The 17,969-nt window shown below is 38.6% G+C and overlaps 1 protein-coding gene across 1 annotated transcript in view; it reads right to left on the minus strand.

The window, feature by feature from the left end:
• The window catches only part of shank2b (SH3 and multiple ankyrin repeat domains 2b), a 177,051-nt gene that overhangs the window by 53,178 nt on the left and 105,904 nt on the right, over positions 1-17,969 (minus strand). The window contains 3 exon segments of the mRNA XM_007887749.2: positions 1,001-1,125; positions 1,487-1,569; positions 17,159-17,234. Of these exon segments, the coding sequence (XP_007885940.2) occupies positions 1,001-1,125; positions 1,487-1,569; positions 17,159-17,234 (284 nt within the window).

Here is a 17,969-nt window from a genome sequence, read left to right on the forward strand (position 1 = left end):
CTTCTCAGTGATTTAACAATGACTTGCAACCAGCAGCAACGATTATGGTTCATAATAAAACTAAGTTGTCAAATTAATTATGTTCGATTCAAGATATAACGTATCAATGTACGGTAAAAGAGATGCACAATTAAAGTAATGCAGTGAGGCTTTTTAATGAACTTATCCCAGATCCTATAAGTTTCTTCTTATTCCTAACTTCTAGGCAGGCATCTCAACACCCAGTCAAATGATCCCAACTCGTTTCCATTGCACTGCAGATCAAATGTTTTAGCAGTGCAAAGGCATGCGTTAGGGTAGCTTTTAAGCACATTAAGCATTTTCATACATTAAATAACTTTCAAGGAGTTTCCAACCATTCAAGGTACCTCAAACACAATGTTGTACTCGGTTTAGTAGTACAGCATGCGTTTCTAATCAAACTGAGCTATGTTTCCCCTGAAAAAGGGGGGGGGGAGAGGGTCAAAATGACAGCTTTACCAGGACATCCAACTTGAAGCTTACACAATAAGGAAAGTGCTATTTCAGTAACGTGCAAGTAAAAAGATTAAATATAAAGTCAGGTCACGATTTCGATAAGTCTAAGCTGACACCATGGAATATTCTTTTTTGTTATGAAATATGAAAGATGTGTGTATATATATGTATGTATCTGTGTTTCTATATTTATCAGCACACAGTGACTATATTTTTAAGCTGCATCAGTAAAATAACTTAGTGCCATCTGATGTCATGCCTGATGTAAATACATTGCAAACTGATGCGTCAACTCCTCTTAAAGCAGAGAGACCAAACTTGCCTCAGATTTTGCCTTAAGCTGCAAAATACAGCCAACGTTTACTTAAGAATAAAATAATGCACCTATTTCTATTAAGTCATTCACCAGGAAACAAGTCACCAGCAAAGCAACCACAATTGTCACTTGAAGAGACAGAGGAAATGCAGTTATTTTCTTTTTTTTAAAAAAATGTTAAAATACATTCAATAATTATTGGCCTACCTCTATCAAGAAATCACCCGTTCTTAATCCTGCTTGCCATGCTACTCCACCTTCATCTACTGACTCTAAGTACTGAAGAGCAGGGAAGGCTGGGGTTGGTGTGAATTCCTCAATTGGTGTATCAGCTATAGTAAACATGCAAATACAATGCCAGAATTAGTTGTCAGCATGTGTTACATTCCATGTCGCGAACACATTTTTCCTTTTCTCTTTTTTTTCCCCCCCCACACACAAGAAAACAATTATTATTGAGTGTACGTAAAGCCTCCATCTTCTCCACTTGCAGAACAGATTTCATTTGGATTGTAACGCTGACTGCATGTACTGGGTTGCAAAGCAAGGCAAATACATTTAAACCCCAGTCAAACAGACAGCAGCTTCTGTCTCCATAAGGATTTGTACAGCAGCCCTGTGTATAGCATTGTTACTCTCATTCGAGCAATAGCTGAAATCGACACTGAGGAGAGGCTTTTTTCCTTTGCTTACCTTTCGCCCCACGAAGCACAAAGCCAAAGCCTTCATTGTCTTTTTTCTGCAGGACCACTGTTTTCTCCTCGATGATGCAGTCACTGTAGAAAGAATCCGGAAGATAGCGACCATTATTGGAACCCATCACAGCAGCAGTTTTAGTCAGCTTGTTCATCATCATCATCATCATCATGCTGCAGCAAACTAATCAAATTATATGGTAAATGTAATCACAGAACTGAAGTTAATGAAGAGCAAAACGAAATGAAACGGGACCTATGCTTAAATAACAAAACTGACATGATGTAACTTGAAGAGGGAGGATGCGTGGTTGCCTGTGAATGAATGACTGAATGAATGAGTGATCATATGTCATCTGCGACTAGCTGCGACTCTAAGGAATGGAAGCTGCATGTGATTTGAATGATATTATCATTAATATCCTCAATTGTGCATGTACCAGATGCATCTTCTAGTCAAGCCAAAGGGAAACAAACCCGAGGGAAAGTGAGGAAGCATTTCTCTTTTGCTTGTTTTAGCTACGTAAACCATAAATATGGCTAGGTCTGTGTCTTGCATCAAGCTGCTTTTATCCCATTGAATGTTGTATGCTGCAAGAATCCCACATGATCATTTGACAGCCTACACCGCTAATAATGTTCAGCTGCGTCTGCCGTCATCAAGCAGATTCTCAAAGTATGATATTTGCATAATTGAATTAATACAAGGAAATGTGCATTGAGTTACATCTGTAAGGTATATCAAATAATAGCAAATGCAGATTCCTACAATAAAACAAGCACGTAATCTAAAATCATGTAAATTAACCCATTCTTTGTGCACAATCAGACTGAGATTAAACACCAATTTAAATGCGAGCTGGGCTCATTGAACTAAACAGAGCTGGAGCTTTTTTTAAAAAAAAGGCTTGGAGACGTTAACCCTCCAAGTACCAAGGGATCGCTTCTGCACATTTTCTACATATTGTATAACCTCTCCTGAAAAAAAACTAATCATAAATGTACAAGAGCAAAAGACAAAACGGAACGAGAAAAGGTTTTTCAAGCTCGCTCCTTTCGCAAACCTCAGAAAATTATCTTTTGGGTAAAAAAAAAACCTGCCCAGATGCTCCCTGATCCACAAAGGTAATAAAATCACATCTCTTTCCCCCCGCAACAGGAAACATACCCGTCTTCTCCATAAGCCCCCTCCCACCTCCCACCCAACCCATCTTAGGCCCAAGCAGCACAGAATTTGTGTCCTGTAAGGTATCCCATTTAGTCCATACCATTCTTTACATCCTCCAATACTGTTCCGAGACAGATGTTCGACCCCACCATGATGCAACTGGCGGCCCATGGGCCGCATCCGGCCCACGGACCAATTACCAACCTCATTGTCCGACGAGCAAATGGAGGCGACACCTCAGGCCACGAGCCAATCAGGACACAGTCACCGGTGGCTTGGACTCTGCCCAGCAAAGGGACTGGCCAATCAGGGGCTCAGGCTCGGGCAGGTAACGGGATTAGCCAATCAGGATCAAATATTGCAATTGGCTGCCGCGTTTTGCCCACAAAATGCACAGTCACTACACTTTAGAGTATTTCTTGCGAAGCGCTTTGAGACGTCTCAACCTGATAAGGCGCTACATCAAATGCCAGGGCACAACTGGACAACAACCACAACAACTTAAATTTATATGGTGCCCTTCACACAGGATAGCGTCTCGGAGCGTTTATAACTGAAAACAATTGTCCAGGATCTAGGCCATGAATGGCCAAAATAAGGTAAGAATAATCGAGACCTCCAGACTCTTGAAACAAGACAACCCAATAAGCCTCAACAGCTCTTCTCAGTGGTTTAGCCAGTTCTAGTTTTTCCACACATCCTGACGAATATTACTTAAACTGAACATTTAAATCCCAAACATTTTTTAAAGTCCTGCATATAATCATGCATGCTTAACTCGGTCTGTTAATTTCATTTCAGCACCAAAGCAATTACTTCTGTTCATGTGTAAAAAAAAAACACTCATTATTTTCAATTTCAGCATATATTGCATAGTACAGGGCACACCAATTAATAGGAACATGCACTTAAAGAGAATGTTTGCTCAGAAGCAACTCATTCCCCATCCCTCCCTCGTGGATAACGTGTTGGTTCATGGATGCAGTATATCATGCTACAACATAGCCATTGCTGGATTACCAGAAGCAAATCGTCTAAAGAAAAGTAATGGCAAATAACTAGGCACTGTGATGTCTCGCAAATTTGTGCCAACTGAGATTTTCATTATGTTCCCAACATGATTTTTCAGCAAATGCTATAAAAATGGGCAGAGCTAGAATCAATTTGCACCCGTTACATTCACTCTATATTGCAGTGACTTGAAGATATGTTGCCTAAAGCACGTTCTCAAGAGTTATCCAGGGTGGCGGGTTAGTCAAAAGTATAAATACATAAGTAAATGGGGCCGGGATACTGACAGCATGATGACTTAAGCGCTCGTGACAAGTTAATCCAGGGTCAGGTTATCAGTTTAGCATATCTATATATCTTCAACCACACCTTCGCTGTTCTCTAAATGAAAGTCCAGTTTCAGCTTTCTTGTTAAATTGTGGCTTCTCTCTGCTCAAGTGAATTACTTGTTAAGTTATTCCTTGAAGACATGATAAGGAGCTATATCAAATGCAAGGATTATTATTGTATTACTAAAGCTGTGAGCAGTCTTCCCGGCTGTTCGAAATTCAACTCTTGACATTGTGGATCTGTCTTGAAATGTCACGTAGTTGCACTGCAATCTTTCTAAAGGTATAACTGAGAATTCTTTCAATATTTATCAAACATTAATTGTTCCAATGATTAAAAATCTAAGTTTTGATGTTACTCTTGTCCATGCAGGGAATTACTTTGGCCAAAACATCATCTCCCCAAGTTCACCAGCTCTCAAGTGCACGTTGTGTTCAAGACCTGATCCTTAACAGTACAGGTGGATTGCAGCCAACGTTCTTGCATAACTGCATCTATCATCCAAATACAAATCAAAATCAACTCTAAGAGCAATCTCCCATCTGCTCACCCCACAGCAATGATTCAGACTTAATAAGCCAGGAGCACGAGAGATTTATATCACCAGTGAGGTATTTCTTTGTAAACTTTGTAAAGGTTTATTTTATTTCTATTGCTTACACGAGTCATGAAAATATGATTATACTGTAATGATAATATTATCATAATAATATTATATATTATTAATGGAAGGCATCTCACGTACAAGATTTGGCTGAACAATGTGTGATCGAAGCAATGTTTCCTCACTCATAAAAGCCTCCTCATCAGGCCACAAATATGCCAAATCAACACGGCATTTAGCAGAACAATCATTGTGTCTTTAACATTAATTGTCATCCAGCAATTATTAATGATGATCTTAGGATATTTAAAATCTTTACAACTTCGAGCAGTCTATTTTTGGAGCACCTCATTATTTATCACTCATACCTTGCCCAAACTATCAGACTTTGAATCTACTTTCTATTAAGTGCCAAGTGAATGATTACACAGTTCTGAAAGAATAACTTAATAGTCTAGAAGCATGATGAATTGCAACAAAGAACTGAATATCAAACTTTGCGGCATCATTTCTTGGGTTTCAACATGGGAAGTTTTGATCCAACATCCTCCTTTGTAAATGTAAAAATGTGATGACACAAAGAAGAATTCGTAATTGTTCAAGGGATGATTAATCACAATCACTCAGTTCCATTTGTCCCAAGCCGTGATGAATGGTGACTGGACTGGATCTCGTCTGATGATGTGACCATCATAATTATGTCAGAATCAGAACCTGATGTTTCCTTAAACTAGGCTGACTCTACACCCGGCTTCATAAATCTCTCCCAAAATAAATGTCCTAGTTCATTTTCTACAGCTCAGCTCATTAGGCAAACTTAGAAACGTTCAGGAAATAATTAAGGCTATTTGAAAAGTGCCAATGCAATAACCTAGTGGAAAAGTCTACTTGATGGTTTTGTTTTCAAAGGCTACAGTTACGTCCACATAAAATTTCACTGCATAGGAATAAAGGAATAGGAACTGCCTGTAATTTTGGGCAGCTGTCTGTACTTTTGTCCCATGTTGCATTGGTCGAGAATAGAGGTACTTGAAAACTACTCACTCATTTGATATAGCAACTTATCAAGTCGTTGAGATGTCTCAAGGCGCTTTACAGGATTTACTGTAAAGTGTAGTGACTGTAATTTGCGAGCGAAGCATGGCAGCCAATTGCACACAGCAGTGTCCCACAAACAGTCATGGAAGGAGTGACCGACCACATTTTTTTTTGACGGTATTATCACCCCGGTCAGCTGTAAGAAAGTCTGTCAGAAAAGTCTGACATAAGTCCACAAATTGCTCTTTGCTCATAATTGGGGTTCTTTTTCAGCAAAACATGTTAGCAAGTCCTTCAAGATGTTACAATTGATGGAGAGAGGTCACCTTAAGGCACAGACTTCTAACTCACAAATGCTGCATTTTAAACCCCAATGTAGACTACAACAACTTGTGTCTCAGAGCGCTTAACAGTGGCGGAGCCCGACTCCGAGCCTGGGGGGTGGGGGAGCTGACTGTAAGCACGGTCGAAAAGGTGGACTTCAAAAAGGGGAGACTCCTAACGCCATGTAAATTCTTTTTGTTCTTGTGTTCCTCGAGAAAGGAATTACCCTTTAGCTATTTCGCTCCTTGCCTCTAGTGTCATTGATTTCTCTCATGAAGGCTTGACTCTTGGCACTGCTGAAGCTGCTGCCAGGCTTTTTTGCCTCCAGCTCATCCTGGCGAACTGGGTCAGCTGTTCTGAAATGATATGCAAGGTTCGCTCAGAAACTTCCACAGATAGTTTGGCTCTCGAGATGTAATTTTTTTTCCTCCAAAAATATTATGCAATAAAACAGGTTGCAGTCAGAGGTAACTATAACAACAGATGTCTCATGAATTCAACTCTAATGGTTGCTGGAAGCACAGGAAGATGTCAAAAAAAAATCGAGTAACAATGGGTAAGTCATAGGTTTTGCAAGACTAATGCAGCTGTTACTTAACAAGGAATAGTGGGATTAATACAGAATATTGAGGTAGATTACAGCCACATTTCCTGATAGTGTTGTAAATGTGAGGGGCTGGTTTGAGGGCCAGATCAAGTGTATGATCGAATGGTTACTGCTCATCAAAAGGAAGATTTGACTCTTTCTCATCTATGCAACTTCTTAATTGCTAATAGAAATGTGCCAAAGCAGTGAGGGGAAGTGCGAGTTGGATTCTGAAGACCGACATGTTCAGGTCTGCTTGTACTGCCACAGCACTGAAGCACTTTTTGTCCCAAGCTGTCAAGTCAAGACAGTAACACTTGGTGAGCAAGCATACTGCTCCAGAAAGCTGCCTTTGCAGATGGCCTCAGAATAAATTCTCCATATGTTGGCCCAATAAGGGACCAATGCACGAGTTCAGTGAGCTCTGCTTTTCCTTGTGGGTTTTGCCCTCTCATCACGAAATAACATTAGGAGATTTGCTCCACTAATTATTTTGAGAGCTTTGCTTTGATAATGGGTATGCTTAACGTCGTGTTTGTAAAAAAGAAAAAAAAACTGCTTAAATTAAATTGCTGAATATATTTCAGCCTATCTGAAATATATATTTTGTGGTATATTTTCACCACCTCCAATAATACAACACAACCACAACATAGCACTGTTTATCCTTCCCAGAACCAATTGATTTCCATTTGTACATCTGCAAACTTTCATTGGTTTGGAATTTAAAGATTACTTTCCCTTGAACTTTCTCCTGTTGTAAAAAATGTTCACTTTGTGAAGTAACTTTCAAAATAAGCCTCTGCCATGGAAAATATAGTGTGTTGTGAATGCAAAATAGGATTACCATCTTGCTAAACCATTTATATTCACACTGAAGAGTAGAAAGACAGTTCGTAAAGGTCACAATAAGCAAAAAAAAGTTTATTTGCCTTCACCAGGCCATGAGAGGCCTAATTATTTTCCTCAGTTTTCTGGGTCATTTGCTGGATCTTTAGAAGTGGTTCCTTGAAGTTAATGGCTTTGGAGTTAGATCAGAAGAATGAATGCTTAATGTGATAGCCTCCCAACATCTTGACTTCCGTGGCCTGACCTTCAGATGTCCCTTCTTTAATGAAACAATGATGTTTTCAGACAGCATAGCTTAGTACCACACTGGTCCACAGAATTAACACTGTGTCTTTTTCAAGAGCCAGAAGCAATTAATGCATTCATTCCGTTTGTCTATTACAGGTAAGGTGAAAGTCAGATATAGGTAGCTTCCAAGTCACATTATGAGTACTGTTGATCCACTATTGAGGCAAGATTTACATTCATTAACATTTAACCATCTCACTAAACAATTTATATTCATGCAGAAGAGCACAAACACAGAATATGACCTAACGTACACATCCAGTGTAAGCATATCTTTAATATTTTGTGTCATCCATGATGAAACAACTCTACGGGTTTGCTATTTGTAAATATAAATCACTGCGTTTTAATAAAGATTGCAGTTATGTTCTTTTTAACTCATTCTTCACTATCTAGAAAGTTGTTCAATTGGTAAGATTTCTACTGGATGCGGAATGTGATCTTCTTGACAAAGCTCTTTGACATGAAAATCTACTTCTTGTCTTCATATTTTCTTATTGTGACATTTTTCCCTTCAGAATAAACCCGTGTGGCCAATTTGGTCTCACCATGTGGTTAGGAGTCAGCCTGGCCCAGCTGGTAAGCACTCTCGCCTCTGAGTAATAAGGCTGTGGGTTCAAGCCTTCAGTCGGGACTTTGAGCTCATAGTCTAGTCTGACACTCTAATGCAGTGCTGGGAGAGTCTTGCATTATCAGAGAAGCTGTCCTTCGGATGAGATGTTAAACTGAGATACTGTCTGCCTGTTCAGGTGGCTGTTAAAAATCTCATGACACTGTTCGAAAAGAGAGGGAGTTTCTCCTGGTGTCCTGGCCAACATTCCCCCAGATACAGCTGGTCATTCACTTCATGTCCTTTTTGTGGGACAATACTGTGCACACATTAGCTGCTGCATTTGCTCCAAAATACAGTCACTACACTTTACTGTAAACCCTATGAAGCTCTTTGAGATGTCTTGATGGCGCGATAAGGCGCTATATCAAATGCAAGGAGCATTGATAAACAATAAACTTCAAACCATGAAAAAACTTCATCCGAATGAGACTAATACTAGTACGAGAAAAAATTACTCGACTTTTGTACATAAATGCTCGACTTTTATTGACTCTCAACCAGCAAAAAAACTAAAAAAACTAAAATTCTGACATTAGAAAATCAGCAATATACTGAATAATCTATATTCAATTTAAATAGCCTATTGGAAATAAATTATCATTGTATGTCCACACTCTTCTAAAACCTCTTTTATATGCATTGAATGCACCTGTATTCATTACATTTTGATCACTACGCAAAGCACCAAATTGCTTCTTGACCGATCGATGTTGCTGGTGATTTTCACTATGATTTCTCCTTCGCTGAGTAACCACGGTCCGAATTTCCATTCACCTTCACCAAAGCCACAAAATGCTTAGTCAGTTATTCCCAGTTGAAAATATAACATAGAAACGCAAGCCGTTGTTGTTTGAAAACAAGCAAGCATTATATATACATAATATGCTGCAAAGTAATTCATGTTTAGTCTTACTTAATGTTACAAGAACTCTAGCGACTAGCAAATTTGCAATTCATTTTCCAAATAATGGCAAGTTTTTTTTTGAACCGCAATTACATTCGAATGAGAAGATGTGCGCTGCACTGCAAGGACATTTGTTCCATGTAGATTTATGTAGTCGAATTTCTGTGACAATTTGGCATACTTTCAAGCCATTACTGGCAGGACAGCGCAAGAGTACTGAGCAACTGGGAGTGAATGGCGAACCACATAACCTGCTGATAGTCAAACTGGATCATTTGCCCCTTCCCATCAGGAGCAGTTGAATCTCCACCAAAACAGGCTGCTAGTTCCTTGCTATCCATCCCATTTAGGCCACAGAGATTGCACGTGAATTTGCTTCTAGTTTGCCCATTTCCAAACAGAAAAATGGCTTCACCGTCAACACAAGCTATCGATTTCCTTCTCACGTACTACCGGGATCACACGTGTTTGTACTCAAATAGATATCGCCTCTCAAGGATCTAAAGTCTACAAAACCAGAATCATTAAGTACAATCATATTCTTCAAAATGCTGGATATTCGCACCAATGGAAAGAAGTCTCGTGGAAAAAATACCACTAACATTTACACTGTTCTAGAAAAAANGTTTATTAAAGATCGTACAGAGATGTTTTCTGTACAATCAATTAACTATTAAACACATAAGAGTGACACACCAAACAAATGAACCCAAATTGCATTGAAACATCCAGAGTTTAAATGACATGCTAAGTTCTAATGATCTTGTAACTCCTTCCAAACACTGGTTTGTAACCCTCAAAATAAGTGTTCTTTCATCGCACAATCAGTTCCTGTCTGCTCCATGCGGAATTTCTTTTTNAAAAATATTACATTTGAGTATTACCGTAACCATGTTGCATTATTGCCATTAATTCCCTTCGGAGAAAGATTCTAATACATGTTGTACTTGTTCTTTTAAAGTAAATTAATAACTTTTTCATGTTTTTACTGTTGATAGCCTTTACTAATGTCTTACATCAGTTTTGAGCAGTGTTCTCCCGTGAGAACTTAACTTTGATATGGCCCTTATTCGTCATTTGGACAGTATAAAATTAATGCTCGAGCATTTTATAACCTCAGGGCATGAACTGTGCATTCAAAGTCAAAGAGTTTTTTATATTGATTGACTACCCTGCCTCATTTGAGAAGTGTTAACAAAGTTAACCTTTAGTAACTATGGTGTTATTCTTGCAACAAGATAAAAGAAATCAATATTTACAATGTTAGCTTCACTATAATATTTTGCAGTTTGCAACGCTGCAAAACCTCGAATTCTACTAAAATAATAAAGATTAATAGAGGACAACTCAGCTTTGCAGATGTCTATTAAATACGAGTAAAATACGTGTGCGTACAGAAATTTGACAAAAGATTTCAATAAAGGGTGGACTTCAACTCAGTTCTGCATAACTGTGACATAAGTTTACAGCAGAATTGTTTTTAATACCTTGGAACTTTTGTTACTGATGTAAAATGTTGCTTGTTGGGAATGCGTACATTTTTACAGGATTTTAATCATGTTCTTCAGCAGGATTTCTGTTTTCTAATATCCAGTCATTTATTATCACCATATGCTGCCATCAGATACAATGAACATACCAGCAATGGGTGAACTTCAAAGAATAATTTTTATTCACTAATTATTCACTAAGTGACAATGAAAGCAGACCCATTGAGCCAACGGCCAATGAAGTTGAATTAACATACATAGTTGAAATTAAGACTGCTGTGGAATCCTAGATTAATGACTATTTCTATTAATATTAATTCAGATCTTACTGCCAGTCCCTGAAATTTCTCCAAGTCATTTCCTCAGATTTGTCATCAATTTAAAACAAGGGTTATTAATTTGTTCATAACCTGATAAGCTGAGTGTCACTTAAAAAAGTTTCTCAAAGGATGCGTGTGTGGTTATCTAGATATGGTGACTACCCACTAGTTATGTTCCAATGTACATGTCCCTGAGGTAGATACATATACAATTCAGCAACTAGACAAACTATTTTTTTTAAAAAAGCCAAATCAAGTTACCTCGATGAGGCTAATGTGCAAAATAAAATAAAAAATAATCCTTGCATTTGATCGAGCGCTTTATCACATTGCTGAGACATCTCAAAGTGCTTCACAAGATATACCGTTAAGTGGATTGACTGTATCTTGTGGGAAAAATGCAGCAGCCAGTTGCAAACGGCAGTCTCCCACAAATTTTATTTGGGGGATTGTTGGCAAGGACACTGGGAGAGGGATGGGGCCTCGGGTTTAACGTCTCATCCGAAGGACTGTTGAAGGTGTTAGGAACGTTACGGTCAATTGCTACAACTTCACTTTGGGCATCGAGTAAACAGTTATTTCTTCTCTATGAGATTGAGAGCATCACAAGCTAATTGATTCACTCCAAAGCCAAATTGAGGAACCGATAGCTGTAATTGAGATTTTGGAACAGCTTCTCGTTCAGTACATTTTCCATAAGCTGAACACTTGGCAGTCAGAATGCTATTCTGCTTTTTTTTGAGGTCTGACTTTGATCTTGAGCAGGCTGGATGGTCTATACCTGTTCCTATTCCTATCAAACAAAAGTCTTTGCAATAATTAAGTCAGGAAAGGTGCAGTTTCCTAAGAAGCGATTTGAGAACATGCAGAGCGTCCTTCGTTGTTGGGTATATTGATTTTGTGATTGGGATGTTTAAGAATTTTCTTCTGCCAGATCTTGATTGAGCTCATGATCTGATGATCTGATCTCATCACTCTGATGAACATTCCTACATGCAGCATCTACATGTAGTCAGCAGATCAGCTTTCGGTCCTCAGAATCTGGTCTGCAGTAGTCTTTGCCTGTAACCAGTTCTTCTCACGTCACATGTACCACCTGTAGAGGATTCTTTAAAGTAATATTCTTTCCAAAGTTCAGCAGCCATTCTTAGATCTGCCAAAAGAAAAAATCCACATCTTTTAAGCACAAAAACAATTGTGAAGCTAATTTGTTTTTAATCCATTTTTAAAGCAGCGTGCAAAATTAAGCTTCAAAGACTTGCATTAATATTTAGTATTCTCTCTGTTTCATGCAATCTAATTTCATGTCATCTAATGACATTAACAATGCTTGCGCATATTAATATCGTAAAAATAATAATTATTTACCTGCATCGCTTCACATGGTCATTTGACTAAGAACGTCTTCCTTCTTCCATTATCTCCTTTCCTCCTCGGTATTTGTTTTCAGTTTCTGTTTCATATGAAGATTAAATGTCTGAAGAACGCTGTATCTTACTTGTTGCATTTCAAACAGCTTGTGCAATGTTCTGTCACATGTTCATCCATTTTACTTCTTGCATTAATGAATATATTTCATGTGCTGGGTGTGGGTTGACTTGTCTCAATTCAAACCTAGATATTATTTCTTCTACAAAAATGTTGGATTTGCAAACATTTCCAAGTGTCTGTTCACAACCCAACAGTAGTAAATTACAATAAAAAAGGGGGAGAAAGAGGGGAGTGTTGGGGGGGGGGGGGTTATTGAATTGAATAACAATGTTAAAATAAAGAGTTGAACTGCTACAAAAAACATCCTAATTCATTGAACGTCATAAATAATTTCTGTTGGACATTTGGTCATGTAATTCTTTGGAGCGTTAAGCTCATTTATCTGGATGCAACCACCCAGTAGAGGAGAAAACGGAGGAGAAAATTAGCAACAAAATTCTACCGTAAATCTTTTCAAAGGCGCTTTCAATCATATTGGTTTTAGAATTGATTAAAACCTGTTTCAATTAGAACTTCTAAAATAGGTAGAGTACGCCTTACAACAACTGGGAATTTGCAGTATGACTCACGCTGTTGAATCCACCCCTGCTCCCAAATAATTGACTCAATGGGTACTTTAAGAGTACTGGCAAAAAGAAATTAACGCCACAATGCAGCTACTTTAGCAATTGCAAACTGCCGTTTAAATCACCAATGTAGGCTTAACACGTTGATTGCCATTTCATGCAGGAAATAAAGCGACATAGACAGTACTAAATATTTGGGACACATCCCTTTGTTTGCGACAGTGACATTTTAAACCGTATCATCAGCACACCTCAGTTATAATGTGCGTAACACAAGCGTACAACAATGCCAACAGACACATTATCAAGGTACATTGCTAAAACGCTGTCAGAAAAATGTATAACTTCACCAACATGTACCTTGTTGCAAAGCTCTTAAGTGATGCACTTCCCAGGAAGGGACAATAGACAGCAACCTTGATATTTCCTCGCCCTAATAAGGCTACACTCAGGGAAAATACAGCAATAACCCTATCACCACCACCACCAGCAGCTGAGACGTTACCTGAGCACAGGTCAGGGATAAAACCTTGGTCCTCTCTAGTTTGTATGACTCGCTAACAACCACACCATCATGTGCATTTACCTTTAATTTTTTTTTCCAGTTTGTGCTGGTAATCACATTGCACTTTGAGTATGGCAATCAGCAGGAGTGTTTGCAGCAGCCCTATTAATCATGGCTGCTACTTTCGACTTACCAGTGGTAACACCCCACACAATAACTAGGGAGATTTTGTCCAGTGGGTGTGTGAAACTCCTGGATGTACAGCTTCACTGTCGAAAGTAGTTTCCGTGCTGCCTATTAGGCATTAGATAGAGCTAAAAAAAACCTAACAGCTGATCGCAATCGGACCAAATTTTAGCATCTTCCTCCACATCTCTTCATTTCCCCATTGACAGCTGGCACCTGTCCCATCCCATGCTGGGGGCCTTCTAAGTAATAGTGTGTGGTCCATCTGCTGCTGTGTGCCTTTCGTTTTTATTTCCATCCGCCTGATCAATGTCCATACCCCTAAGAGTGGCAGATGATTTTGACATTCACGCCCAAGCATGCGATCTCACACACACGCGCGCACACACACAAAGTTAATAATTTAGCACTGAAATGTTTCTTGCATGTGTTTCAGCTCCTCTTTTTGTCGCTATTCTTTTCTCTTTTGGGTCAGATGTGATTATTATTATATGTGTTGAGTCAGATCTATTACGTTTCCCATTATATTCGGAAGATACAAAAATAAACCCATTTTTGCATTTGATTTTGCTTTATACAAGGCAGTCCTTTAAAGCCAGTCTCAAGACCACACAGGTGAGAATCAGCACAGTTGGCTGATTTCTGCTTTGCAAAACTTTTATGAGTAATTAGGGACCCAAGTTCAATTAGATATGCAAGTTTTTTTTAATTTTTTTTAGTTTCTTTAGTTAATTAGTGGAGGCTTCCTAGTAATAAGCCTCAGGAGCCTGGCATCTAATAGCTGTGTGTACCATTACACGATAAAGACTTGTACAGGGACACTGAGCAGAACAGTGGGTTGGACACTGGCCTTTTTACCTCTTGGACTTGGGTTCAAATTCTGTCCAGACTGTTCGAATGAAATATTCCTCCATTTGCTGTCTGTAAAGATTTTATATGAAGTGAGGATGGGCAGTTGAAACCTAGTTCCACCTTCAACTCAGTGTGACAATTTCACCGACTGGGTGATGCTATTTCTGGGACAAAGTCTGTGGCAAAGTTTGCCATTGTGTAAATGGCAGAAATTTACTACAAATAGAAGATTTTTTTAAAAAAATCATTATGAGTAATTATTCTCCATTCCACTGCTCCCATTGTTTTGTGGTATAATTACTGTTCATTACATTTTCATGATCATTTGGTGATGAGGGTAAGTCTAGTCTCTGACGCTCTGTATATCGACAGTTTTCTGGTGCATAGGTGATCCCTGGTAGCCTAGGTAACTGATCTCTCTTTGACTTAGCAAGAGAAACCTTGGAGTGGAGGCACATACTTCATGCTTGGTGGGCAAAACAAAATCTTTTTAGCTCATCACAGAGCAAAGTGTTTAAAAATCTTATCGGAAAGGGGCTGGGGTTGCAGTCTTTGCATTACTATCGATGTCTTTGGCTTTTTGCTCGAACAAGTAAGCCCGATACTTACAAAGGAGCAAGCGACAAATTGTCTGGCATCGAATCAATCCAATTTAATGTCAGGAGAACATCTGATCGAAATGAACAAAATCGGGTCACATGCCCGGTTTAGACAAAGCGCAGAAGGCATCAACTAAAAGCTGCATGAAAAGGGATGGTGGTTATTGTAATAATATTTGCATAATTTGTGCTTGTTTTACGCATTGCAAGAAACAGGCACAATCTATTTGGTGGAGCTGGCCTGTGATATGTTTTGGAGCTGCAGTGGAGTCCTGCTGAGGAGAGCTGGTGGCAGAGGCCAATTGTGGTAATAGCTTACAGCACCTTCAAATGTTACCAATGGCAACCACATCTATTTTAAACCATCCGGGATCACAGTGGACTACATGTGCACTGCACTGCAGTCTGTTCAAATAGTGCATGTGGTTTTATTTTAGAAGTGTTTGATATTAGAACCATTACTGAAAAAGCTAATACAGGATCTACATTCCTACCATCAGCACTGCTAACTGTTAAGACGGGCTCGTGCCCAAAATCTCCAGAGGGGCTCTGTATGATATTCAGGTTTACCTCATTCATCTATGTTACTGAGGTCTGGTTGGGATACAACTCACAGCTGGAGCACATGAAGTGTGTTGGGGTTCCAGACAATTTGAGAACCCCTATTGTAGCTCAACATGATTGTTGGTTTTCTTCCTGTGCTCCCAACTAATTAAATCATTATTTTCTCGCTGTATTGATTTGCTGTAGTGGTGCTCTCAACCTATTCTTTGCTCACTCTTGCCAATTCCTCTTACCACCTCATATTTTCTGCTATACTCAGTCATTCCTGCCATTTTTCTCAGTTATTCAGATTAATTGTACATCGCACATCTTGCATCAGTTGCAAACAGTAGAATTTGATGAGTGTAGTTTCCCAATTTAGCTCAACAAAGGATTTTACAAACTAGTCCCGTGAGTGAGGGGGAATTCTAAAGCTTGTAATTTAAAATGACTATTTAAATCTCCAACAAAATCAATAACTCCAGAAATGTTTCAACTCTTCAAATATTTTATTTTAATACTGTATTATAAGAGCTGTTGGTTTATTTTAGATATTATGAACTTTTATTTAAGTCGATTTGATTGTTTAGCAACTATCGAGGCTATTTTCTGCTTAGTTATTAGCCTACAAGACAGTACAAATTTAGATTTATACAGTGCCTTTCACTTTGGGAGCACATCCCAAGGCCTTTAAAAAACTATGGTAAATACATTTAGTTTTGAGGAGCACCACAAGTACTATATAATACAATACTTTTGCAGGTTGTATAGCAAGAATTTTATTTCCACTTTGCCCGACTGAATTTTCCGGTCATCCCACTTGTGCAAAGACAAATCAATATAAAAATCAGCCTTTATAGCAACATATAGCATTACTAATATGTAAATTAAAAAAAAAGGTCTTGGCCTAGATATTTGACTTGGCCTGATTCTCTACCTGCCAACACAAACTACTGCCAGATAATTTTTCCTACTGCCATTCCTGCTGGCAGTAATCAGTAATAGTTGGAGACAGAGCACCAACATTATCAACCTTCTTCCTGGCCAAGCAGTAGGCAGATTAATTGCCAATGGCAACCCTTTTAGTGTGCAGCTAGGAGAAAGTCCAGATCATCATTTTCAACTTGTAAAATACATATGGTAAAATATTCTGTTACTCCTAACGTAAAACCTGAACAATACATTCAGATATGCCAGACCAGCCAGCCAACCAAGAACCAAAGCTTTATGTTTGTGATCTGAAAGGTTTGATCCCTGAAATACACGCATTTTGATCATCTGAATTCACACTTGGAGAGAGTCAAATACAGACAAAGCGACACGTGTACAGGTATGGACAATAGACCTTTTGTTATTCCCCCAAAAATGTTGACAATTGACAAAATGTAACATCGAATTCCTACCTTGTGGCATCAAAACTGTCATAGGATCCAACAGTGTAGTGCCTAAATAATTTCTTCGCTCTGTCTGTACGGGTTTCTGTGAAGAGGCAAGACATGTTTCAGAAAATTAAGAAAAGTTAAGGTTGTTCAAATGAATGCCTTTAATATATGGAAGGATAATTATGCTCCATTCAGACACAAGATGAATAATTCTCCACCCTGCTTGTAGCTGTCTCGAACATCACCATGGCACACTGTTTCTGCAGTGTGTATCATCAATTTTTTATGCGCAAGAAGGAACATGATCAAATGCGTGCCACCGTTTTAAGTGCAATATGGGATTTTTTCGCCAACATCTACAAGGCACGGATGAGTCATTCCGTATCATTTCTTAGCTGTTAAGCATTATCTGTGAAATACAAATTTCATTCATTACTTTTCAGTGCGTCTGCTACGTGAGTCACCGTAACGTTGGGATAAGAGCTATAAAATCTTCAGAGAGTTTAAAGGGAGGTTACAATTTGACTATTTTCAAGACTAACAATAATTTATTTCTAATTTGATTACCCATAGGCACCTTTCTATTTTCTGATTGGTCGTATGAATGCTAACAATTTTTCATTTGAGATACCCTTGAAGCTGTTCGACAAGACACGTGCATGGACTGATTATGAACTAGAGCCTAAAACAGCTTTCCAATCAGAAAGTTAAAGATATAACTATTTTCCCATTCGAGTATATTAGTATTACAAGGAAAGCTGGGACAAGAGGAGATCATTCAACTCATCAAGCTTGTTCTACCAGCCTCTTAGATCATGGCATTTCTATTAAT

This window comes from Callorhinchus milii, unplaced genomic scaffold (assembly GCF_018977255.1).
Source record: "Callorhinchus milii isolate IMCB2004 unplaced genomic scaffold, IMCB_Cmil_1.0 Scaffold17, whole genome shotgun sequence".
NCBI lineage: Eukaryota > Metazoa > Chordata > Chondrichthyes > Chimaeriformes > Callorhinchidae > Callorhinchus > Callorhinchus milii.